The sequence below is a fragment of the Lipophrys pholis genome (assembly GCF_963383615.2).
Source record: "Lipophrys pholis genome assembly, chromosome: 2".
In the NCBI taxonomy this organism is placed as follows: Eukaryota; Metazoa; Chordata; class Actinopteri; order Blenniiformes; family Blenniidae; genus Lipophrys; species Lipophrys pholis.
The window spans coordinates 21,806,352-21,833,514 of NC_137636.1; the positions used below are offsets into that span (position 1 = coordinate 21,806,352).

General features: G+C 45.0%; 1 protein-coding gene across 3 annotated transcripts; it reads right to left on the reverse strand.

The window, feature by feature from the left end:
* Positions 1 to 969: 969 nt before the first annotated feature.
* On the reverse strand, positions 970 to 27,163 carry znf507 (zinc finger protein 507). Of its 3 annotated transcripts, none has more exons than XM_080458136.1 (7): positions 27,067 to 27,163; positions 23,353 to 25,593; positions 21,946 to 22,057; positions 20,553 to 20,661; positions 11,039 to 11,143; positions 4,166 to 4,300; positions 970 to 2,574 (listed from the first exon to the last, which is right to left on the reverse strand). In XM_080458136.1, exons 1-7 carry the CDS (start codon positions 27,106 to 27,108, stop codon positions 2,154 to 2,156), a joined length of 3,165 nt encoding a protein of 1,054 aa, XP_080314262.1. In that variant the 5' UTR covers positions 27,109 to 27,163; the 3' UTR covers positions 970 to 2,153. The 3 variants fall into 3 exon arrangements, with proteins under 3 accessions (XP_080314262.1, XP_080314261.1, XP_080314263.1); XM_080458135.1 differs by having other exon boundaries at positions 20,553 to 20,664; XM_080458137.1 differs by lacking the exon at positions 27,067 to 27,163 and adding an exon at positions 26,666 to 26,686 and having other exon boundaries at positions 20,553 to 20,664.

The window sequence follows — 27,163 nt, forward strand, 5'->3', positions numbered from 1 at the left end:
AAACAGTTGAGAGCTCATCATTGTGCGTCATGCTTCAAGCCAATAATCCCCGTTTGTTTCTTCTCTCGTGGTCTTGATTTCTGCTCGATTTTAAATAATCTGCTCTTTTCTTAACATTGTGCAACATGGATTTCCTAAACTCTGGAATAAGTTATATTAACGTCATTACATGTTTCGTCCAGGTTCGTGTTGAAACAAACCAAAAATGTGCTTGTTGTTGCACTTTAGTGAAGGAAAAATCTCAGCGGGGAAGCAGAGGCAGCGTAGAGGTGTTTGAACATTTGTGGGCCAATCTGGGAAATATACTTTGAGAGTCACGTCCGTTGTTTCTCTTGGCTGCCTGTAGGTGGCAGCAGTCATCAACGTGTGAAGTCCGACAGTGAGATTGAAATTCATGAAACTGTCAGACAACAATCTGTGGAAATCTTAATTTGCAAGATAGAAACAACTGTAATCTCCGATATCTCCGAAGGCCTCGTTAACACGTTTTCAAGTGAAAACGCTAAACTTTTTGAAAGCGGCTCCCAAGTGAAACGTATTGAAAACGCTCAGGCTCTGTCCTTGGGTTTACGAGAAATACACTGCTACTGCGCATGAGCACATCGGCCATGTAAATGGCTTCCAAAACATCACAGTGTAAGCGCGGAAATTCTCTTTCAACCCAGACGAAAATGTATACGGGGTCTTAATGCGACATAACACAATTTTTTAGACAACTTTTTTTCAAAACCACAAAGACATCGCCACGTTTCACAGTGGTTTTATCAGGAAGTGGATATCTGAGATGGTACGGGTGCTTTGGAGGGACAAAAAGCTTCGCCTTCTGTGCTTGACGTCTCAGTGTTTTTTATGTACCCCCCTCAAAATATTAATGTCCTAGCTGTCGTTAACTGAGCGTCCCGATAAAAACGCATCCGAATCCAGAATCAGCAGAAAACATTTGAGACCAAACTGTACAGTTACAAATTTGTCTTAGAAATTAGTCTTTATTTGGGAAAATAAAAACAAACAAAAACTTCTTACAAATGTTATTTTTGCCAGCGTCCAGCTGAGCTTCATGTTTCGTGGGTACTGCACTGCCTTGGCGTGACACTGAAAGGTGCAACGGTTTAAAAAACACATTAAAAGCTCATAAAAATAGAACTATGTACAAGATGAAACGGGATGAGTTGTATAAATAGAAGCACCACGATCAGAAGAGTCTGGAGCATTGTGAGCATGTTCCTTCCGTCGGACACACAGGCACCGTTTAGTGAAAATAAGAGCTTCGGCTATGCTAGTTTCCCTTTTTGTCCACGTGCTAATCCCTCGCTCGCCGGCACACCAATCCTCATTCCCATTTCTCTCTCCACCTTCTCTTCCCCCTGAAACAAGCTACTTCATGAACGATTCAACTATTGAAATTACTGGTGAAGACACTTATTATGAACAATAACATGGAAAAAAAAACCAACAACAAATATTCCAATTTAAACTTGCATAACGGAAGCTAACATGCATAAAGATAAAGTGTTAAATATAAGATGAAGTTCAAGCTGTGACGCTCGATCGAGGCAGTGACGAGTTTGTACGTCTGTTAGCCGTGTCGGATTAAATACATTAAATATTACAGTAGCAATAAAAGAGCTGCCTTACAGTTACTTTTAAATGAATTAAAGTGGAGCAGATTGTGATTTCTTCCCCGGCTCGTTTGGGCAGAGGGATTGTGTTTCTCTTGAGGTATAAACTTCCCTGTGTCGTCCAGGAACTTGGGTCCGAGGTCAAATTCAACAACGTGAAATTATTGAACACAAATATTTAACGGATTAGCGGACGCTCTGAGGAAACCTTAACGTCTTCTCCGGGGGGGGGTGGCTGAAGACGGGGTAGACGAGTCCCACCCTCACTTAGCGCAGAAGCGTCCCCTTCTGGGAGTGGGGGCATGTCCCCACTTTAAGCGGGGACATACCCCCACTTCCGAGAGTGGACACATCCTCCTCTCTGAGCGAGGATAATCCCCCTCCCTGAGGCAAGCGGGGATGCACCCACCCCCTGCGAAAGTCGACATGCCCCCCCCCCCCACACACTTTTTTGACGGCGGAGGCGCCCCCTGTCAGCTAGCATAGAGACTGTATGTCCTCCGTCAGCCTCCCACCCCCCGGGGGGGGGGGGGGTCACTCTGCGGTCTGGGCCTGCTGCTCCCGGCTCAGTATGATGCTGATGATGTCGCCCTCGTGTTCCTTCATGTGCTCCATCAGTCGCTCCTTGCTGGTGAACTCCAAACTACAGATGCAGCAGCAGAACAGGAGCACGCAGTACTCCATGCCGGGCCCAGGGGGCACCAGCGGGGCCGTGTGGGGGCGACTCTGGGGCAGCGGCGGGGCGGCGTCTGTCTCCTGGGGGCTCGGGGACTCGGCGGACCACTGCGGGGGGTCCGCGGGGACGCCGCAGGAGCCGTCGGCTGCCAGCCCGTCTTTGGTTGCAGGTGTTGGAGAGAGCGGCTCGTCCACCGGACCCCTGGGTCTGTCCTCTGAACGGGGGGCTGCCGGGCGCTCTGCTACCGGCTCCAGCACCGCCGGCAGCTTCTGGGAAGCTCTGAGGGAACAGAGTCACAGGCGGGGAACTTTAGCACAAGAACATCGAGAACCTTCAAGAAAAGCCACTAATGACGCATTTCCACTCGCACCTACTGGACCCGACTCAACTTGTAGGCTTTTCCATTCCATGTTAGTACCTGATACCAGGTACTTTTCTAAAAAACTACTTGACCATGGTTCCAAGTGAGCTGAGTGGAGCGGAAAATGTGACATCAGCAGAGGACAGGGCCACTGATTAGCTGAGGCAGAGGGCAGCACCATGATTCCTAAGAATTGATCTCATTTGGTCCTCAAACACTGAAGATTGCAGTTCTCTGGTGTAGCTTTTCTAATGAGCTACAAAAATCACGCGTAACTTTTCTTTTTTCTGCATTTATGTTATCTGTTCTTAACTCTTTTATCAGCACGCTGGTCATTTCTCTCAAGGAGGGAAACTAGCAAATGAATAAAACTATTTTCCCGTTGAACTCAGCTAAACAACGTTCAAATTTTACTCTCAAAATGCTACAGATCGAAGCATTTACCTTTGAAATACTCAGATTACCGCATTGGCTCTGCTTCTGCAGATTACAGTGGATCGGAGTCTTTTGTCTATGAATGTTTGGTTCTTTTTAAGGGAAACAGTGAAGCTGGAGAAAGCGAAATTAGTGCAGCAGTTTTCAGAGCTCGTTAGCGTCAAAGCATTGGAACAATGAGTGATCACTGAAAGGCCACATGAATAAGTCTTGCAAACAAAATATAAAAAAAAAAACTGGGATTGAAAGCCACATTTGGTGACCGTGTTTGCTGGGGAAACTAATGGACGGTCCCAAAGCGTTTTTTGGCAAACCGACATCACAGAGTAAAGTCTCCCGTGGAGGGTTTGAACTGCCGGCGCACCGTGGAGCCGTCTCCGTGTGAGTGGGTAGTGAATCAGCATGAGGACACGCACTCAGTGCTGTAATGATAATACCGCCACGCACCAGGACAGACAGGAGCGGCGCGGCTCACTGGTAAACAACGATGGAAACAGCGGAGAGTTGGGAAAACTTTCTCAGTAACTTTATAAGTGAGCTCGTGCTTCATGCCGGAGAAGAATGCATTTGGAGCATCAGTGGACGCTCGGGCGATGACGACAGCTGCAGCTATTGAAGGAATAAACAGAGGAAATGGAGGTGTGGAGTTGGTAGGGGAGCTTTTCTTGGGCTAAAACACTGAAACTTTCATGGCAGCATCACTGATGTCTCCGCTTGGGGCTGTGTTTTGTTGTGTCCACCACACTGAAGAGATTTGATAACAGAGACCAGACTCCCAAAAAGTGCCAAAGGATTACAAAGATCAGCCTCGACCGTGTCGATCACTTCAAAAGTTGGTTGAGGCGTGTTTGATGCGTTTCCAGGTGTCTGACGGGGAAAATTCCTTCATGTTGTGAATTTGGCAGGAGCTGTCCAATCGCGTGAACCCTCATCATCCGTCCCACAAACCAGCTCAAAAGTATTCATCATATACTTCAGATGACATCCTGATTCAAGACCCTTGTAAATGTTTCCTGTCACTAGTTGAAACTCTGAGGTCTGCCGACATGGACACACGTCCTGGGAGGAACTCACCGGCTGCTCTGGGAGATGGCCTCGTTGATGGCTTTGTTCACCTGCTCGTAGTTGTAGTTCTGGTCCCCGGCGTGCTTCCACATGTGGGACTTGAGCGAGGGGGGATGACTGCACACGTAGCCGCAGAGGGAGCACCTGGAGGAGGGAATAACAGCGATAAATAAATAAAGAGGAGGAGGAGCAGGAGAGCGGGGCACAGCCACACTGAGAGCGGATCAAGTGGAAGTTGATTTAATATGTGTACTGTGGTTCCGCTAATCCTTCCACGACTTTCTATCAAGAGGAATCATCCCGACCGCACACTCCACGGGGAAGGCTGAGCTCGAGAGACAGAGACAAAGAGTTGGAGGGCAGGAAATAGGATTTACAGCACACTGCTGAAGTCATTTGTCAAAATTAGAAGTATTATGGATTAGACGTTTAAGAAGCACTCAAAAGCTCCGGGCGAGTGTCATTAAGGGTAAAGAAGTCAAGCACACTTCCTCCTGTGAGAGTTCATGTAATAACCCTTCATTTTGGAACATCGAGCAACCACGCACACACAGAGAACAATCTGGAGGAAACAGTGTTCTTATTGTCCATCTACCGAGCATGTGCAGAAGAAATTGCGTTTCACCCCGTTTCCACGGAGATGGAGTCGGGAGAGTTTGCAAAAAGCTGCACTTTGAAGTGGCTCGGACCACCGTTGTGGTGTTAATGGGGTCTCGGTCTGGTGTTGGATCAGGACTGACAAGAGTCTTCACGACGCCGTTTTCCTCCACAGCTGTTCTTGCTTCAGTCCAAACTATGGTCTCCGGGTCAATTGTGGCCTGGTTGACATTTTTAACCGGTCTGCATGTGTATCGTACTTCTTAATTTGAACACTTGGTGAGATGGACGTAGTCATCAACCTTTGTTATAAGGAAACTACTGAGTAATAAGTACATGGCCACAGACCAATGACTGTGTGTGTCTACATGGAGCGTTTCTGCCCCCCCCCAGAAAAATGATCGTTTTCTCCAAATGCTACAACAAAGCTGTTATTTTTAGACAGGACAGACACGTCCTGATTTCACCTCAGCTTTCTTGACAGGTGGTTATGGTGTGTTTAAAATTGAGCGTGGTACACCTTCTCCACAGTCTGTGTTTCAGACTTCTGTCCTGACAAGAAGCAATTGTGTTGCTGAAATGTTTTCTGACTGATGCCTTGAATGAAATCCGACGTAACAAAACAAAAGACCAATCACCCACAAAGTGTCAAAGAAAATCTGGAGGCCATTTATTAGACCCGTCAACATTTCACAGAGCATTAATTCCATCATTCAGTACCCTTTGACAACAGAACACAACTTTGTGAGCGTCACTGTAGTTAGTTTCACACACTGCATTCTGAGAATAATTCCTCTGAATTCAATAACTGCAGCAGACTCTCCATGTGGGGCCTAAAATATTCAATATCATAACGTATTCATTCAAACGGGGTCAAACTCTTTTCAGTTTAGGGACCACGATCAGCTCAGTTTGTTCTCCAATGAGATGAACCATGAAACATTAATTTTGTAACCTATAAAAAACATCAACAACTCTAAAATAAATATCTAAAGTAATTTAAAAAAAAATCTGTAATGAAAATGTTGAAACTTTCTCCTAAACAAAAATCAAACTTTATCTGTATAGCACTTTTAATACAATTGTTGTGACCCAAAGTGCTTCACATACTTTAAAAAGAGAAATAAAACACGCACGCACGCGCACACGATGAGCCAGGAGAGGAAACACCATGCTTGTGTGATTCGCCCTTGTGACGCTCCGAAGACTAAAACAGTGTAAACTCAAGGGGTCAAATTAAGCAAACATTAATTGAATAGTTGAAGATAATTGTAGGAGGTGAGGTGATGGGTCACACCCGTGCCTTATCTAGGGGCTGATTACCTCCCTCTCCTCCACCACGGCAGGGTGGGGATAAAAGAAGCAGGGGAGACTCTGGGGAAGGAAGCAGCAGGAGCAGGCGGCCACAAGCCGAGTGGAGTCCAGTGAGTGGAGGGGGGATTGATCCCCCCCCCCCCGGGACTGCAGACTCTCCAGCAGTCGATATAACATTGAAAATGGACCCCAGGGTCTATTTTCCGCAGCGGATTATGGACCCTCTTAATATTTGCACTGAAATGTTGTTAATTTTTAACCACAATAATAAATACAAACATAAATGACAAAATACAATAGGTAGTGAATAACTACTTTATAATAATTAAAATAAAAAGAGTAAAAACGGGTTTGAAGTGCTCACACGTTCATCAGGCATTGCCATGTTTTTGAAGAACGTGCTCACACGTTCTTCAAAAACATGGCAATGCCTGATGGTGCAGGTAGAAGTGACACATTTACAATGCCATAGAAAATTGACTTGTTTACTTTGATATACATTCAATACAAGGGGTACAGAGCCTGTGCCATAGAAAATGGACCTAAGTGGTACCATAATACACATTTTATATACAGTAGGGAAGTACATATCCTGGGCCATAAAAAAAATCTACCCAGGTACTGTAATATATATTAAATAAAAGGGGTACAGATTCAGTGCCATAGGAAATGGGCATAGATTATATTATACACATTCTATATAGGGGTCAAGAAGATTTCATTTCGTATTAAAACAATGAAATGACAGATTTGGAATCAACCATTTCCGAGTGATTAAGATCCATTTCCTCGTCAAGTGCATTTAATATAAGAAACTCTTTGTGGGGGGATCCATATTCCTAAGGGGGGGATCCATATTCTATAGGGGGGATCCATATTCCGCAGTGGAAAATGGACCCCAGGATCCATATTCAACACTGCACTGGGTCCACCTCTCCGTCTGGCTCAGGAGAGATTCCAGGCACCGTCAGCTTATCGCTCTGTTCCTGCTGCTCCCAGGCCGTGTCCTCCATCAGCTATCCAACGCTGCTTTCGGCTGTGCAGGATGGAATGGGCTTCACCTTTCACCACTTTATTAAACACCATTCCAACACACACTCTGCCCTGCTGTTCTCTTTCAGGCTACACCGCCCACTCTGCACTGCGGCGTGCTCTCCTGCTGCTTCCCTCCCCATTGTCTCTCCTGCTCCATTCATCCACATGCAGCCGTCGGGGAGGGAAGGGAGGTGATTAGTCCCTAAATGAGACACGGGCGTGTCCCATCACCCTTCTCCCACAGCAATGTCTTCTTTGTGGTCAGTTTTGGACATTGTATATTTTCAGACAATCAAGCTGTCACACAAAACGGTCTTTTTCTTGGATTTCAAAACTGTGTACAATGTTGATGTTATATATGAGCTGTGTATTCTGATGAAGTTTACTCAAAATAGTTGTTTTGATTGTTTTTTGTTTCATTGTGTTATTTATTTTTGTGAATCTTTTTTTTGTGGTTGTTCATAAACAAAACTGTATTAGATATATATTGAGGTGTTGTTACCCTCAGCTTTAAGTGCAAGCTGTCACTTTCACTCCCGATTGGCAGATCCCCTGTAGTCTTATGCTGAGAGGTGGAAGTAAATCTCTGTACTTTTAGCAAATGGCAAGTTTGAGTCTCCTTTTGCAGAAAGATGAGCTGTCCCACAGTAACAGTTTATTTGTTTTTAAAATGCTGTTTTTATTAGTGTAGTGCTCCAATTTTCAATTTAAAGCCCCGTTTACGCAAAGTGAAACTGCATTGTTTTTGAATTTTTGTTTCAGAAAAGTTTCATGGAGAGACACACACACACACACACACACACACACACACACACACACACACACACACACACACACACACACACACACACACACACACACACACACACACACACACACACACACACACACACACACACACACACACACACACACACACACACACACACACACACACACACGTCACTTGAAAATGTTGTGTAAATGAGCTCTTACTAATATGTGGAGTAGAACCACTAGACATCAGATTTGGCTGTCAGACTTTCACTATCCCAAATAGACTCACCTTGGACTTCAGAATGTGTGCCTTAGATTTTATTGATATTACTGTCCGGCACTGTTTGTACTGTGAGTGATCATTTACTTTGTTGGAGCACACTCCGAAACGACTGATTGAATTCTTCCATAACACACAAAGTTAACAATGATATCAGTCCAGATCAATACAGTAAACAAAGTGAAGACCATTATGAAGCAGCAGAAGCTGTTTATCCTGAGACGTTCAGTGGCGGACTGACCACGCACACCCACACATCCATACACCCTCTTTTAAACACTCCTCCAACAGCAGGTCCGGTGTCACTTCGTCGAGAGAAACGACACCGGGACTGAAAATCTCTTTAACAAGAACTGTACAAACAAGGTCTGTGAGCTCAAACTGCTTAAGAGTGTCGCTGGTTATTTGTTTCAGAGACTTGATTATATTTAAAGTATTTGCTGTCAGTTTGATTGTTTTTACCTTTCTATTGAAGAAAAAAATAAATAAAAAAGCAGTAAAATATTGATACTGCCATTTCTTATTCCTTTAAAAGATTTAAAAGGCAGTAATTTGATTAGACTCCAGTGCTGCGGATTTATCAGTTTTGTTTTCTAGTCGGATAGAAAACGAACCCTCTCTTTTCAGTATTGGACCTCTAAATGCTTTTTTCTTTCAGGCTTTTAATGTTTGCTACCTGAATGAAATGGAAGGAAAATTCTGTTGTTTTCTGCATTGTTTCACTTTGAAGTTCAGGTGAAAGGATGCAGATGACTAATTGGTTTGATATCAGAGATTATCATCAATTACTGAAAAGCCAGGTATTTCCTACCTTGTCTTGGATGCTAATTTATTATATTATTATATATTGAATCAATGTTGTAATCAACATGAATTGTGGAGAAAGAATATGAATTGAATCAGCTAAAACCACAATTAAACCTATAAAATCCATTTAATATACTATTGCGGCAGTCAAAAACACCCACTCTTTGACTGACGTCAGGTAAGTCAAAACAATTAACTTTTAATTCTCTATTCTAAGGACCCGTTCTCACGAGTCAAATCGATCTTTTTTTTTCACGGCATTCTCCAAAAACAAACAAAAAAAAACCTGTCCACACATCACTATGAACACAGCGCAACACAATGTCCAGGGATGGAAAAAATTCAAAAAAAGACACAGAGAACATAGAATTAAAGCAGTCAACTCCTGCTCTTAGACCTGTATATAACTCTGAGTTATATAGGCCTATAGTCCTGCTCCTCCTCCGGCCTGTATCAGTAGCTTCTGTAGCTCGACCCGGAGCCTCTAGTCTGTGATTGTTGTGGTTATTAGGTGAGATCGCAGACAGCGATGGGGGCGAGAGGGGAGTGATGACATCATCATTTTCCACAGATGTGTGTCTTGATGACTGACCAAAAATTGGTGCGTGAAATGGCGTTCTCGTGTGGACAGGCCCTAAACAATCTCTCTCCTCAAGTCTTATCTCAAATCGATTATGTATGACCACACATGTAGATGAGTTTGACTGTATATTTGCTGAATGATGGATGCACGTTGTAAACTGGGATCGTTCCCAGTACACTGCGACATAAAGCTACCCGGTTATTACCTCTTGGTGTTGGTAATGTTTGAAATCCTTCACTGGTTCAGATAAACACTGAGAATAAGATGAGTAATTTTCACTCATCAGAATTTATGGCCACGATTAGCTTTTTGCTTCATACAAAGATGGAGCTTTCTGTTGGACTTTCGCATTAGTTACTGCATAAATTAATACATTTTCAGGGAGCTCACGGATTTGTAACAAATGGAGTAATACTACTGATGACCTGTGGGGGTAGTGTTGAGCTGTACTGCTCATGTGAGACCAGAGAAAAGAACAAAGAAGGCAACAGAACTTGGAAAACAACGGAAATGACAGTACCTTTGAGGAAAGACTGCAAATGTGTGTAAGTGGATACAAACTTATCAACAATGCCTCACCTTACGATCGAGACAAAGAAAAGCAGTGTCCTGCTTTTGAGATTTTAGCGCCCCGTTCACACGACGTTTTCATGTGACAACAGAAAAACCTTTGTAGTTTTTTGGGGGTCCGTTTACACAACAACAGTGCATGGAGCTAATGAAAACACAACTTTTTGAAAACGCTGCGATTCCGTCTCCATTGAAACGGAGCAAAACACGACCTTTGTGAAACATAGCTACTGTGTATGTGCACCACGGCTGTAGTAACTAGTACTTGTGCACATGCTTCGTAGATGAACAATTAGAACTAGCTTTCCTGAAAACTACACAGTGTTTGTCATTTCCATGTGAACGAAAAATACCAAAGTACTGTCATGAAAACGCAAAACTTTTCTGAAACGAAAACACCAAAATGATGCGTCTTCATGTAAAACCTATATTTCACTAACTTAAATGTCACTGCCCTCTACTGGAAGTAATGCTTAACAACCACGCCAACATGAGAGCTTCGTGGGAGTATGAAGGGCGATGCTTGAAACGCACGCAGCGGAGATCAAATCCACAGAGGTCTGACCGAATTTAGACAAAAAAAATGACTTAAAAGTCTAAATATCTGCTCTTCTAATCTAGAGGCGAGCTGTCTCTCAGGTGAAGTGCTGAGCTGAATCTCTTCAGCGATACTTGATGAGACAGTCTGAGGCCTCATCACTGTACGGAAACACGAAGCTCTGCAGGTACTGAACACGAGTGCCGAGCGAGATGCAAATCAGCAATCAGCGCCCCGCTTAAAGCTGAGGACGCTTCAGCTTTTTGAGAGTGCTCGCAGTCGTTTACCTTCTCCACCCACCGTCAGCTAAAATGGCAATCAGGAGCTGGTTTCTGAAGCCTGTCCGAGTGCTGGGCTTTGAACCCAGCGGAGGTCTGGACTCGGTGTCCGTCGGGAGCTCACCTGTACTGCTCCAGCAGCTGCACGGCCTGGTGCTCCTGAGGGTGCCTCCTCATGTGGCTCTTCAAGCTGTTCATGTTGGTGGTGGCGAAGTCGCAGCTGCAGCACCTGGCGGACGGCAAGCGCATGAGAGGACGTCAGGTCTAACGTTTAAGGACAGAGGGTTGCTTTTTCTCCTCGGTCGGAGCCCGGGGGGAGATAAGGGATTTTCAGCAAAAGCAGAGAGGAAATTGCCACTTCAAGAAAAAGAATAAATCACAGTGTTTTCTACTTTGTTGCACTTGGAAGACAAAACTGGCTTTGTAGTTGCTTGAAGGCAAAAATAAATAAATAAATAAAGGGAACTGTACAAGGTCTGCAAACAGAAGCGGTGCTCTACTCTTTCCCATTTGCACAGCATTAAAACAAATTAACAGCAAAAAATAAAAACTTTTAGTCTCCTGGCACACTGCTTCAACTAAATGCAATAGTTTAACTTCACTTTGTTTGGATGAAACGCAATCCCCCAAACACATAAAGCCATGAAACATCTTACACTTGCTCTCATGTGAAGGCAGAACTTCAGACAACGAGCTGGAAAACGTCCAAATTCTGATTGTCTTATGGGTAGTTTGTGATTCACGCTGCACGAGGATCATAACAAATACATTTATTTGCCTGAGGCTTGTTGTGGTAAACTGGTAAATACCAGGGCCTTGCTGGAGGGGGATTCAAATCAATTTAAAGACACTTCCTCCTTTGTGGATTCTCACAGGACAACATCATGACGTTGCTGCTGCTGGATTTCATTCTCACTCTCCACATTGGACTTTCTATCAGCAGGGCCTTTCAAGCCTCATTTACTCATCCCTCTGTCCTTTCACTAGTTCACCCACTTGATGTGAAACGGATGTTTTTAAGAAAAATTAAGTTGAACAGTGTTATAACACTGAGTCAGAGCCTGGCCTCCAGCTCACTTTGATCCTCACTGAATAGGAGACATTCAGCTCACAAACGGAGCATCAGCACACGGATGGGGAAAAATATAGTTGTTAATGATGGAGCACTCAGCTGACCAATGGCATATTGTTGTCTGTTTACACTATTAGTTTGGCCAATAATTTTAATACTTTGTGAGTTTGCTTCCAGCTTTTAGATGAGTGATTTCAATTCCTGAGTCAGGACCACAACATTAAGCTGACCAATGGCGCAGATTTGTCACCAAGCGGCCTTCAGCTGACCAATGGGGGAATAACTGTCAGTATTTGGCCTTCAGCTTAACAATTGTGCCTATCTATGTTGCCTTTGTCTGCCAAATACTGCAACACCAAAAGCCAGTGGGCACCCTGCAGTCCAATGGCGTGACTTTGCCAGTCAACCTGTGTCACTCTCCCATAAATAGCCCCTGCTCTCTCTACCTCAGTGACCCCAATACTGAATAAAAGGTAGACTGCTGCACAGCTACTTGGAAGTTAATGCCATCAAAAACAGATGCATTTACTAATGGCTAACAGCATTTGTTCTTCGATGCATCAAGAGAAACAAACAGTCCTCCCCATTGTCAGAACATTCCAGGTATGACAGGTGAGTCAGCTGTAAAATCATGTCAGACTTAGGAAGGAATAGCTATGCATAGACAGAAAAATAATTACCATCACTCCAGCTGGGTCTTACAACCAACTAAAGAAGTATCTCACCTGGAAAAATAAATATGATTTAACGCTCTGCTACAGTACAGTCAAGGACAAGGTTTGGATGGAAATTCTTCACAGGAGATTTGAGGGAAATGGAATGATAATGGAGCTTCTAGTTCCTGTAATGCAACGTATCTCAGTGATAATGGACATTTCTGCACTCCGTGGATGGAAAAGTGGAGAGAAAAAAAAAGAAGTATTTTTCAATCCACCGTCTGCTTTGCTTTCATGTTGTACTGCTACACGACAAAGAGAGTTAAGGTTTCACAAACTGGAGCAACACTTCACTGTGCAGCTTGTGTTAATGACATGATTAAACATGAAGTAAAAGCATGAAACTGAGAACTTTATGGTGAAACATTAACATCCACCGCGATCTAAAGCAGCTCTACAAGTGGCACAATGTTGTGTTCACTTTTGTGTGTGTGTAGGACAGTGAAGCGCAGAGTTCCACCTTTCATCGGAGGATGTTTACATCCAGCCTGGGTGTCGAACAGTGCAGAGCCGAAGCCCTGTCATTATCCTCCCGCGCTGTAGTGGAAGCTCAAAGTCAGCACTTTAGCCCAAAACTCTTTCATTTCTGGTCCAAAGTGCTGGAGCTCAGAGCCAAAAAGGAAAAAGAGGAACAAAGTGCTGGTTCTAACTCGTGCAGCCCACGCTGAAGTCCTCATTGATCCACTCAGATGAAAATCTTTCCGTTAATGATATCAGATTGTAAACGTGCATCGTGTGTGTGTGAGCACAGGGCCAAATCGATATCAAGTTTGAGAAAATCAGACGGTGGGATCTGAAAGTCGACCTTTACAGGGTGGCATTCAGTTTGGTCCTGCGATTAATGATCATCCTCGTAATTAATCTCCTGATTACTTTCTCGTTTCATTGAGAGCTCACTTTGTTCAGGAAATGTCAGAAAAGCAGGACACCTTTTCTGAAGAGTTTGAGTGGAACCGCATTGTGATGGAGACGACCTGAGTCGAAGTGTCTCTTTAAGCTGCAGCTTTTCTCTGCTTTAATCAGTATCTTTTCAAAATGGTTTGAATAAGAAGACGAGGTCATTGGGATCATGGGTGGTCATTCCCTACTCAAGGTAACAACTGACGACTGAACCGTGTAGTTGGACTCGACAGACCGACTCTAACTGCTGCCGAAGGTAGTTTTGGTTTTTTTAATAAGCGATGCACACAACTAGTTGGCTGCAGACAAATCAGCTTAGAGGTTTATTCACGAACAAGGTGCAGGAAAACGGTCATGTGTCCACCTGCCACTAATCAGAGCAACAGAGGCATCATAGCAGTTCAGGAAATTGAAGAGACGTCAACATCTAATCTCTCTACTGGGGCAATGCGCAACTACATGAAGCAACTTTCACCTGCACCAACCAGACTGCCGCTAGCTCCACCCACCAAACGCCTGGTCGCTAGACAACAAGTTGGACGCGTTACAACTGCATGTCACCTCACACGGGGTGGATTACTGTGTGATGATCATCTCAGAGACCTGGTTGGACAAAACCCTCGGGTGCTGGCCGCGTCGTCTTCAGAGCGGACAGGACAGCGGACTCCGTTAAGAGCAGAGGAGGACTCTGTGTTTATATGTACAAATGCCACCGATAAAGACACTCACCGGTCCCCGGACATGATTACATGATGTTGCAGGGTAGAAAGTTCTATTTGTGTTTACATCGGTAGTGATCACAGCTGTATTGATCTTATTTGGCGCCAAAAGTAGGGCGCCGCAATATTGCATAATTTTGTCAAACAACTTCCGGTGGGTGGGACTACTGTCGCGTTGTAGTTGCTCATAGTAGCGGCTCGTTCTGGACGGTGAATGGGATTGACAATCTATCTCTGAATTAAGAGTTTTAAATATCGCTCATGAGGATGGATGCTCTGTGGCCTGACAGCTGGCTGTGTCTGGATCGGCGCACCGTGTCGAGCCGCGGCAAGCTGTCTGGTTTGACGCTCCAGTGCTACGTAGCTAGCCATGGCTAACTTTGTCCGTCTGCGCTGAGTGGCTAACCGCGGCTAACCGCGGCTGGCTGTGTGTGTGGCTGATCCGGTGATCCGTAGCTGACCGTGTTTGTCGCTGCTCCCTGGCTAACCGCGGCTAGCATTACATGCGCCGTACAGAGCTGTCGCAACAACTGGATAATGAGGGGAAAGCAGCCGAAACAACAACGTTCTGAACATAAAGAAGAGAGGCAGGACTGTTGTGGATGTTGTGCAGCAACATGTAACTTTAAAGAAACATAATCTCTGATGTAGAAGATGAGTGAGTGCAGAGTTGTCCACATGTCTCACTGTGTAAGCTCAGAGTTGTAATAAAGAATAACAAGTTTGAAAGGATTTCATCTTGTTTTATTTCATATAATGAGATTCAAAACCTTCCACAACATTGAAGCTGTAGGAACAGCTGGGTGCTCTGCTTCACCCACTCCCGGGTGTTAGCATGGTGGCTGGCACGAGCTTACTGGCTGGGACTCGCGTCTGCATTCATAAAGTGAATTCTCCGTCTCTGGATGACAGCACACGGCTCACCTTTCCACTGTGTAGATACGGGTACAGTACTCTTAAAATTTGTCATAGCTGCTCCGTGAGCCACTAATGACAGGACGAAGACGACGTCATAAGTTACCACAGTCCACTCTCTCGTGTCGTGCTCTCGGGTCAAAATAAAGGGAGGATGATGGAACACGATGCTGTGATGGCAGCTCTACACACAGCCTTTACCCACCTGGACCACAAGAACATGTACATAATGAGGCTATTTGTGGAATTCAGCTCGGCCTTCAACACTTTCATTTCACACAAACTGACAGTGAAACTGGGCGACCTGGGCAACTCACGACATGCATGGATACTGGACTTCCTGAGCATCAGACCCCAGAACATCAGGATGGGAGACCACACATCCTCCACTCTCATCCTGAACACAGGAACACCCCAGGAGTGTGTCCTCAGTATCTTCCTCTTCACCTACGACTGCACCCCCATCCACACCACCAACACCATCGTCAAGTTTGCAGACGACACCACCTTTCTTGGACCAATAACGAACAGCCATGTGTAAGCCTCGAGGGAGGAGGTCCAGCACTTTGCAGGGTGGTGTCTCAGCAACAACCTGGACCTGAACACCAGCAAGCCAAAGAACTGGTCATCGATTTGAGACGATCCACATGCATGGGGCACTCTGCCCTCTGCATCAAAAGAGAGGAGGTATAGAGGGTGGAGAGCTTCAAGTTCCTTGGTGTGCACATCTCTGCTGACCTCACCTGGACCAAGAACATCTCCCACCAGGTGGGGAAGGCACAAGAGAGACTTTACTTCCCCAGGAAGCTAAGTCAGGCTCACCTCCCTCAACTGCTGTTGGTGAACTTTTATAGAAGCACCATCGAGAGCCTAGTGACCAACTGCTGCACGGTGTGGTTCACCTGCTGCACTGCCAAAGGACAGGAGGAACCTGCAGCGGGCTGTGAGGGCGGCTGAGAAAATCAGTGGGACCACACTACCTCTCCCAAAAGACATTAATGCTGGTCAACTACAAATGACCCCCCCACCCCCCAAAACCATCACTGGTGGGGGTGCACCGTCCCAAACCACCATTCAAAACACACACACACACACACACGTACACACACACGTAGACACTTTTGTAAATATTTTCGTTTTATTCTAGCCTTGGTTCCTAATTTATAATATATACATTTTTTTTAAACTCGTGTATTTAACTCTTGTATATAAATCTATTCTATCAAGTGCTTTTTTAAAATCTTTTTTTATTTATTTTTAATCTATTTATTGATATATATCGGAAGCAGCGATAGTACTACATCATTATTTCCCAAGTTTCAAAGCTAAACGTTTTCCAAGCTTTTCATAAAATGCCGTGGATTAGGTGATCAGAGGTCTGCAAATAAAAAAAATGTTGTTAATCACTGAACAGACAGTCACATAAACAGTTATTGTTAAAACTGGATTTAAACGCTGCAAAGAACATATTTTACATAGTTCTGGGTGTCATCCTTGTAGATAACTGAATTGACAGTTTGAACGATCTCTCGCTCACACACGGTGGATATCGCTCCCGTCTGGAAGCTGCAATTTGAAACGACCCGACCTTTTCCACCATGAGGACACAACGTGTCTTTTTCCATTTGACTTTGAGTATTAAAAAAAATAAATAAATAAAAAAGCTGACACAAACATGTGCTCCGAGTTAACACGAGGGACGATGTTTGTTACACACACACACACACACACACACACACACACACACACACACACACACACACACACACACACACACACACACACACACACACACACACACACACACACACACACACACACACACACACACACACACACACACACACACACACACACACACACACACACACACACACACACACACACACACCCTGCAGTTGCTGGTCACAACATTAGAAGGCTGGTAGTGCCATCTAGTGGTGGAAGTGTCAAGCACATCTCATCTGAAAAGAATTCGGCCTCACTGCAGAAAACAGACTTGACGTCTGATACTGACTGATTCCAGGAAACTTAATGGATAAAAGCATAAAAATCGGTTACATTTAGCTTGAAGGAACATATCTTATGCTTTCTTGAAAACTCGTACCTCTTACATAGAAATTTGAGACATTGATTGTTCGGAGTTCGACTTGAAGCATAAACAAGAGCTCGAATGTTCAGAGGAGAATGAGTGGAATTGATCCTAAAACTTGCACAGAATCTAATTTAGACAATGAAATATCACTTTATGGTGTCACATGTGATGGTGAACTAATAGTTATTGTCAGGATTCAACTGAAACCTGTGAAATTAAACAATGCTATCACCAAATGAAGAAAGCTTGAAATCACTTTTTAACAGGGATTTTGTTTAACACTTTGGAAAAAGTAGCTCCAGTATTGTGTAATCTGTTAGTTAAAAAACTTGTTTTAATTCTTCATAACCATCCAACTGAACTTTTAAAGTCACGTTGGTCTCCTGAAACATTTGGCCGCACTGCTAAGTCGTGAAACATACTTCTCAGGAACATTTCAAACCAGACTTTAACCTTGAACTGTTTAACCCACTTTGTGACAAAAATTATTATTTACAGATTCAATCCATGTAAAGTAACTAAAAACAAGTTACATCCCGAAACAGATGTGAGGTGTGTGTCGAACAGCTTTTAAAGCATTCAGTATGACGTTCGGAGTGAAAATGGTAAACTTTGATTCAAATCTTTTCTATAAATGACTTCCAGAAAAGATGAAATAACCAAACCGGTGTAGCAGTAAACAAAAGATTGCCATAAAATAATACGAATCTGTGGAGAGGTGATTCAACAAGGCTTTGTTATTGACCGATTTCCTTCCCTTCATGTTTCTCTACAGCATCAACTTCTCTCCAATTCCCTTAATCATCAATCTCAATCAGAGACAAAATATTTTTCTTTCATCAGTCTGACTGGTGGCTGAGCTGAATTCACATTTGCTATTTCACTCCATGACTCCATGAGGCGTGTGCTCTTGACGAATTAGTCACCATCTTCTTGGAATTTCTTACATTCTGACTTTATTATCGACTGACTGGAAGTCTGTTAAAACTAATTGGCTCTATGTTCAAAATAATGGACAAAGTCTTCCTTGTTTCTTAATTAGTCGCTAAAGTCTCTGAGGAGGGTTTCCAGTCCCGTGTTCCCCCAATTTGGCCACAAGGTGGCAGTATTGTGTTTGACCTACAGTCATTTATTCCAGAGAATAAATCAATAAGACCAGAAGTCACATCACTTAAAGTATGAACACAGCAAGCAAGGACGTGAACAAAGAATCGACATTTAACGTATTCTCCAGACTATAATACACCATCGTACGCCACATGAAAGGCTTTGCGTAGCGTCATACTGCCAAGGAGTTTCATGCGGTTTTGACCGATTCTTCTATGCCCCCTTGTGTTATAGTGGTAAACTACGTTGCGGCAAATATAACCTTGACACAGAACTTCCAGCACGAGAGGACTGTGGAGAGGCTACGCACTGCCCGATGCTGCAGACGCAGCAGTATATGTCCGCTTTCACACTGTTTTAGTAGTTTGACCGATAATGAGACTTATAGTAGGAAGTGATAACAGAAAACAGCTACAGTACCTCAGAAGATTCTTCATTATGACTTTCAAGTGAAGGAAGAGCAAGTGAAACTGTTGGCTATTCTCTGTAAACGTTCCCTCAAATGAAAAAAAAGTCTCCAAAAAGAGATTTGCTTTGTGGATTACAAAGCAAATTTCAAGTAAAAATGATACTGTGCATCAGAAAAAGGATAGCAAACATGTTGTAATGTGGATCTTAATGGTAAATTTAAAACGGGCTCAGATTTATAGCTCGTTTCTTTTGTCAGACCTCTTTCGTAACTGTTTTTAGACAGAAAATCAGAAGCTCAGAACAAATTGCTGGATCTTCCTGCTGTGTTTCTTATCTTCACTTGCTCAGGTTGTGTTATAAGCCAGTTTGCTTTCATTTCTCCTCTGGGAGGAACAGAAAAGGCTCCTCTGATATGTGACTGACAGTCCTCAGCGATGACACAAAGTCCAGATTATTACCGGAGGAGTGGAGTTTCCACTTTCCTCCACGGAGCTCACCGTGAGTGACAAATAAAAAGGCCCCTTTGTTTTGCAGCGCCACATTCCAGCGGAATAAAAATCAGGGAAACCGGCCGCGGCGCGCTCCTCTTGTGGGAATATTGTGAAGCCAGGGAGTACGTGAGGATTTTTGATTTCTTTTTTTTTACGTACCAATGATTGGGGAATCTTTTTCTCATTCAGCTGACGGCTTTAGGACACACCTGCAAACTCCGTAATGAGCGACGTACGACTTGAGGCTTTGCTGCTGGAGTTGATTTGCATGCTGTTATAAAGCTTCCTGAAGCTTCCGATAGTAAAACAGTCCTTAATGAACTCCTATACGACTGCAAGTGAGTTTGCGAAAGCATTTCGTAAGGCCGTTAGATGGACTCTTCCGGACTGAGAAGCTGAGTTCCTGTTTGCACGACAATGTTTACAAGTGAAAATGGAAATTTTTTTATTGTGTTTTGGGGATCAGTTTGCACTACAACACTCCTCTGAGCCACTGAAATCACAACTTTTTTTTAAACAACTTCCAATGTGGAACTTTTTGAAAACGCTCCGACTCTGGACCCGTTTACACGACAACGTTTCAAGTGACGGCACCTCGTCTGATAAAAAAATTAATGTTGCGTGTTGGCAACATATTTCATTGTCGCTTTGTTGGGTCGTGCTATTTATACGCCATTCGCCACGTTGCGGAGCCGTTTACTTCACCTTCGGAGCTTTATCAATGCCTGGAAATAACTCGGACACATATTTATCTGTCAACACACCTTAATGAGAGGACAACCTGCCGGACGCGGACAACGGACAGGTTTTCCTGGCAAATTTCAAGCTGAGCGGCACTAAAATGGTGAAATACTTGGTGACACAGTTGACAGTACCAAGTAGTAAGAATCCAACTTGGTCGTCTGTCCACTAGAGTGTCCGTGTTCTCCCACTGTTAATGTTTACAGCTTATTGCTCTCTGCTAAATGTGTGTGATTTCATTATAAAAACAAACAGCGTCAACTAGTGGCCCAACATGAAAACTACATTGTTTTCTGCGTTTTCACAGTTTTCAAACCATTGCCGTGTAAATGTGAAACTTTTCAGAAACAAAAAGCAAAATCAACGGGTCTTCACTTGAAAGGTTTTGTGTAAACATAGCCCGAGTATAACACAACCCCCCCCCCCCCGACCCCCGTCTGGATGAGAAGTGCACCGACGTCTGACACTCACCGATAAGGCTTGTCCGAGTTGTGAATCCTGCGGTGGTTCCTCACGCCGACGTACGTCGAGCTGGTGTAGCTGCACACGTCGCACTTGTACACTTTCTGCGAGCTGCATTCTGCTGAGACGCCAAATCAGATTTAAAAAAAAAAAATGCTCTTAGGGAAAGTGCAAAAACGACTCAGTTTGATACCTGCTAACATCTGATGTCAAGATTTTTAAGCAGAATATCACACAGGAAGTCTTGAAACGTACCGTCCACGTGGACAGGGAAAACTCCACTTTTATGAGCACTGTGCTCATTATCCAAACAATGTCAAACTTTTCTGAAACTAAAATGCCAAAGACTTCAGTTTTAATCAGTTGGTGTAGACGGCAGGTCTGCCATTTTACTTGGAAGACGTTCGCTGACTTTGCAAAAAACCAAAGTGAGCTGTGCTGTCCGAGGGATCAAACCCTCGTGAGATTCATTGAGCTCTTTCCTGCCACATTTAAATCTCAGATGAATCTTCAAGAATTGTGATTCAGTCTTTTCCTTGTGCTCTCTCTGATAAACCTCAGTACCAGTCTGGTAAACCTAATCAGATTGAACCACCTGAACTGGCTCCGAGAGTCCAAATAAAACAATTCTTTCTGAATCGGATGGTCAGACCCAGACCAAGTCCATCCTTTAGTTCAGTCGTTAAGGCTGAGATGAAAAAGATAAACGATCACATTCCCATCTCCTGTCTCGTTTATTCTGTTCAGGGTCGCGGGGCGAGGGCAGGGTACACCCTGGACAGTCGCCAGCGTGTCACAGCGCAAACATATAGACTGTCAAACACCCACACACTCACATTCACAACTAGGGGCCGTTCAGTGTCACCTCACATGCATGTTTTTGGACCGGCGGAAACCCACGCACACACGGGGAGAACATGCAAACGCCACACAGAAAGGCCCTGGGCTGATCAACCCACATCCTTCTTGCTGTGAGGCGAGACACACGCAACATCTCAGGCCTCGTTTTACGCAACACTTGAAATCTGAAAGCTTCCATTGCATTTTGCTTGTCTTTTTTTACATCGTTTTCAAAATGTTGAAGAGTAATTGTGAACGTTTTCTGAAACGAAAGCACAAAAGCGATCCACTTGAAGTCTTTCAACAAGTGCAGCTTATGACACCAACAGACGATTTAAATTTTATTCAGACTGCATGATATCAATGAGACATGACATAACAACATTGATGATTGTCATTGCGATATGATTTGTGATAAATATACTATACACTCAATGTGGGAAATAGCTTTTGTGGGAAATGACGTGCTTTTTCCCTTCTTGGACCAAATTCTAAACGGACATATGATGCAGCCCGTTTGTGTCAAAATGCTTTACTAGTGACAGAACGTGACGGCGTTCACCTGTGATCTGCTCGCTCTCCTCCACAATGGTCACAGTTTCGGTGACGGCTGTGAGCGCCGCCATGTCGCCGACGTCGCTGTGCTGCTCTCTTTCGTGGCTCCTCAGCTGACTCTGGAGCAGATGAAACACACAGGAAGATGATAATTGGTTCCTGCCCAGCTGCAGGTTTAATACACCCTCCGACTCTCTAACGCCACCTCTGGCTCCGACCCAAGCCCTGCGCAATTAGCTCGCTCTCGGCCCAAACCCCACATCTGCAGGATATTATGAGGAACTTCATCATCTCTGCTGCAGATGGGCCGTGGACTCCCCTGATACAAGACGAATCAATAGCTTCATCCTTTGCCAGCATCATCAAACTGCCTCTGCAGTCCAAACCCTCCATCTGATACTTTAGGCTTCAGCTCGTTGCATAAAATAGAGAAAAAAAAAGATGTCCCCAAAAATTATTTAAAAGGGGATGAGGTTACAGCAAAAATACACAAACCCTGAGGGTTTTATCTTTGTTGATAAAGTATTTTATCAGTTATTTGCTGATTGTGATTCTGAGGACGACGATTGGTCAGCCATGGAGTGCAGCGGGTCAGAGTTACGTGATGCACCTGAACGCCTCACCCAGGGTATGGGATATCTACACAGAAAGCGCTGAAGGACTGATCTAAAGAATTTAGTGTGATTGCTTTGGATTTACCGGTAATTCAACCGCACCAATATAAAACAATTTAATTGGTTCACCTGTTTGGCAATTTCGTTGATTTGATGTGTTGAGGCTAAATGTATTGGCGGTATGAAGCTCGTTAACCCTTAAAAATCAATAAATTAGCAACGTCAATGTTCAAGCCGCAGGGTTCAAAGCATGTGAAAAACGTAGTGCCTTATAGTCCTGAAATTACGGTAACATTCCATTTTTAAGGAGAAAACAAGATTCCACCTGTAAATGAATCTTTGATAATAAAAATACTGATTAATAACAAAATTTCCAATATTCAATGCAGTCATTAAGGACTTTTGAACAATTTGCATTCTGCATCTCTAAGATCGTATTAAAATAAGATTTCCTAAAGATGATGTTGTGAACCGTACAGGACAGATTATGTTAGAGAGTCTTCTCAGCTTTGAGAAACATTGGTCAGATTTGTTGGTCTAGGTCAGAGCTTTCAAGCATAAAGCCAGTCGGGCCGAAACTGGTGTGAAACCGGCCTGCGAGAACACCAAGAAAATTGTACAAATTTCCAGGAAAGCATTGACTCTTCAACAAATTTCTTCAGAGTAGCGACACAACGTGACACCGACACCCGGGCTGTATGTGGCTCCTGAACGAAAATGTCTGACACCTCTCGTCTAAAGAATGGTACTAAAACCACTGGACTGTGAGTGTGTGGATGGAGGAGTGGGAGTGAGCTCACCTTGTAGTGGAAGGCGTGTGGACACTGTTTGCACTGGTACATGCGGCTCTTGCAGTGGTGGATCATGTGGTTCTCCAGGTCCTTGCTGTCCGAGGCGATGTGCTCACAGATGGGACACTGGTACGGTTCCCTCTGCTTGTGCACCCGGAGGTGCTGCTTGATGTAGCCCTTGTTGCCGCTGCTGTAGCGGCACAGCCGGCAATGGTACGGCCTCTCGCTGCCAGGGAAGTAATCCACCAGCCCGCTCTCGGCGGAGCCCACCACCCCCTCCACGTAGCCCCCTCCCCCGCCCCCCGCCACCACCCCGGCCACGGCGCCGTTGTGGAACTGAGCGTTGTCCTGAAGCTCTTTCAGGATGTCTTCGTCCGAGGCGTTCTGGTCCGAGCGCTCTCTGAGTCGTTCAATGACGGTGAGCAGAGAGAGGCTGATGCCTGCCTTAGCTGCGGGGCCTTCTTCATCTCCTTCGACATAAGCCAGAGGTCCTAGATCCTCCTCCCTGTCGTCACCCTGAAGCTCCAGGTCCAGCAGAGCGGCTGCCGTCCCCGCCTCGCTCGTCTTCTGGACCGTGCTGTGGCTCTGCGCCTGCGTGACGACGCTCTTCATACTCGCCTTAGAGCTGGTGGTGGGAAGCTCTGTTGTCCTCATCGGCATGGCAACCAGGGCTTCGGCAGCCAGCGAGTGAAGGCGCAGTGACTCCGAGTGCGTCCTCTTCCGACCGGCCGGGGGAACGTTCTCATCGCTTGATGAATCGTTACTTTTTGATAATTTGATATCCGCTGCCGACGTCTGGCTCTGGTGTTCCTCTTTGGTAGCTCCGATAAACTCCTGCTCGTCCTCCTTTACAGCCAACAAGCTCTTCTCTCGGTCCTCCGGGACGAGGAGGAGAGGGTTGGTGGTCATGATTGAATCCTCAGCTGAAGGGAGGCGCTCAACGATCACGTTGATGTGTCCGGCGCTGTTGGGACTGCTGTTGATAATCTTCTGAGCCGACGACAGTAAGCTGTCGTCCACCTCCGCCTCCACCTCTGCTTCCGTTTTCACCTGCACCTCCACTGCCGGCTCCTCAGAGGCCATGTCTTTGATAGGGTATGTATGTTGTTGTTCCTCCTCCTCCTCCTCCTCTTCCTCCTCTACCTCCTCTTCTGCTGCTGCTGCTGCTTTCGGGCTTTGGCTGAGATTGGAGACGTGGAGATTCGAGGCATCTTGTTTGTCGTCGACGGTCACAGGCACACAGAGCTGCAGCTTGAAGGCAGCGGGGAGCTTCTGCAGGTTCTTCTCTTGAAGAACCGGGGACAGAACCACTATCTCCTCTCTGCTGGCAGCACTGTTGACAGCTGCTGCTGCTGCTGCTGCTGCATCCCTCTTGGGGAAACCTTCGTCTTCGTCCTCGAAGATGGGGTAGGAGCAGTCGACGAGGCCGGCGTGCTTCCAGGCGTGGGTTTTGAGCATCCTCTGCTGGCTGCACACGTAGCTGCAGATCAGGCAGCGGTACAGACCGTACTCCTCGTAACTGTACCACTTCTTCTTCTCCGGCAGCTCCTTCAGGGTGTCAGCGGACTTCTTGATCTCCTCGGCTCCTAGAGCGCAGTGGAAGCCCGTCCAGAACCCATCCTGCTTCTTTAAAGAGTCCGGACCACCCCCGAGGTGGCCTGCATGGTCGAAGTGCAGGCGGACGTGAGCCTCCAGCTGCCGGTGGTCTCTGGAGGTGAAGTGGCACTCGGAGCACATGAGGATCAGGTCGCTGTGGTGCTCGTTGTGCTGCTTCAGGTGCTCCCGGAGCAGGGGCAGCGTCTGGGACAGATAGGGGCAGAGGCTGCACTGGTAGCACGTCACCGTCCGCCGCTGGTCGGGGCTTCCTGCCACATCCGTCACCGAGGGCGGGATGTTGTTGTTGTTGCTGTCCCCTGACGCAGGCGGAGAAACAGGGCTGTCGGTGTCCCTATAGTTCCTCTTTGCCCTTTTGCAGGAGGACGCTTCGCCGCTGCCTCGGGGCTCCTCCTCCAACTGCATCCCTCTCTTCTGGCTCAGGAAGGCACAGCGGCGCTGAGGCCGCTTCTCCACGATCTTACTGAGCTTCTCGATGACCTGGACCAGAGAGTCGCTGGCATGTCTCTGCTGGGAGCTCTGTGACGGGTCTTCTCCTGCAGATTGGGGGCTGTGGCTCTGAGGTCGCAGCGCTGGCGGAGTCGGGGAGGACGACTGCGAGATGAGCACAGCAACACTGCTGATCTCCTCCATGGCCTGGCAGACAAGAGGGGACAAAGCAGGAAGTCAAAGGCTTTACAGGTCAGAACTGAGGAAATATCCAGTTAAAAGGTTTTTGATATGAAACTCAGATCTTCCTGAACCCCAAAGTCAAAATGTGCAAGTGAACAATCAGATCAAGTCCACCTCATTATCTCCTCTTTTTTCTTATTCAGTATTTCAACAAAACAGGAGACAATTGATAAAGAATTATCAAGTATAACTTGATTCGATTTCCCCAAAACTGTTTCAGGACAATGTGTTTTCTTTTTGTGCTACAGTTTATTTTGTGACCTGGCTTTTTTTTATGTTATTACACTGTTGAAAATTTGTAATATTGGATAAAAAAATGGATCAATTTGGTTCATGTTGTCTGCAGCGTCAAAAGTTTTAAATTGTCTTGAAAAGGGATTCAACAAGAGATGAGGAATCAAACCCACAACATTGTGATGAATTTATAGTTATTTTTAGCAACAGCAGAAGGGAGATTCAAATCATCAATTAAAACAAAAAAAACTTTCCCAAAAAAACTGAAGTTGTAAATGTAATGTGGTTTTTCCATCAGTGTCTGAGAATGGAGAAGTCAATTGATTTTTCCTGTTGGTATTACCTACACATAATAAATCATTACACCTATCTGATTATCATACATCACCCATAACTATGCTATGAATTGGACATTATACATTACATTGTAAACACCTTACACCCACATCTTACATATATAGACATTGATATAGTAAATAATTCAAGTTCCATAATTTGTTTAATTTTTGGACTGAGAAGTGATTTAACTTCTGTAGATTTTTTTCTCTACACAAAACATCATCCAGTTCAAATATATACTTGTCGATAGTGGTTTTAAAGGCTCAGAGTTATCAGCACAGTATTGACCATGGCTGAAATCAGCTGTTTACCCTGAATGGAAAGCAGTCAGAGAGCCTGATGAGTGTGACTGGGAGGATGATAAGCTCTCTCTGTTCTCCTGGGAACACGTGTGTGTGTTTACAACCGTGACCATGGAGGAAACGAGTACAACTAATGTGTCCATAACTTTCCTCTTTCTGACCGCAGATCGCCTTCCTCTTTTCTCCTGCTTCTGCTTTTCCTCGCAGTCTGAATAAGAGACATGGAGTGAGGACTGGGATGAGTCTGGATCGGGCTGACACCATCATGTGTCTCAGATGATCACCTGTTATGTCAGGATCTAAAAATATGTCGCCCCACAGGGGGAAATTAACGTCCACACTGGCGCCGCTTCCCCTTTAATACCCACTCACACTCTCTCCTCTCTGACTTCCCTCCCAATATTCAGCTTTTCCACACTCCTCAGCCTAAAATAAAACCACATCTGTTAGCTTCTCTGTTAGCATGTCGGTGCTAAAAGCCCCACGCGAGTGCAACAAAAGGCGTCACGGCTGTGACGTAGGCGCGCAGGCGCGTCCCGACACGGGGGGGTTTTATACTCACTGGCAGTAAAAAGCTCGGCCGCTCTTGAAGTCCTCGGCGCATACAAAAAGTCTAGTTTTATTCTTCAGCCATAAAAAGTGGCCTCTCTCACTCTCCC

What these genes read in the sequence shown, in the direction of transcription:
- znf507 (XM_080458135.1), bottom strand. Translation starts at nt 27,108, where the DNA reads ATGCGCCGAGGACTTCAAGAGCGGCCGAGCTTTTTACTGCCA. An exon ending in CACACGCCTTCCACTACAAG is followed by an intron (nt 22,058 to 23,352) that starts GTGAGCTCACTC and finishes CATCTGCTCCAG; the next exon opens with AGTCAGCTGAGGAGCCACGA. An exon ending in GCCATCTCCCAGAGCAGCCG is followed by an intron (nt 2,575 to 4,165) that starts GTGAGTTCCTCC and finishes CTGTTCCCTCAG; the next exon opens with AGCTTCCCAGAAGCTGCCGG.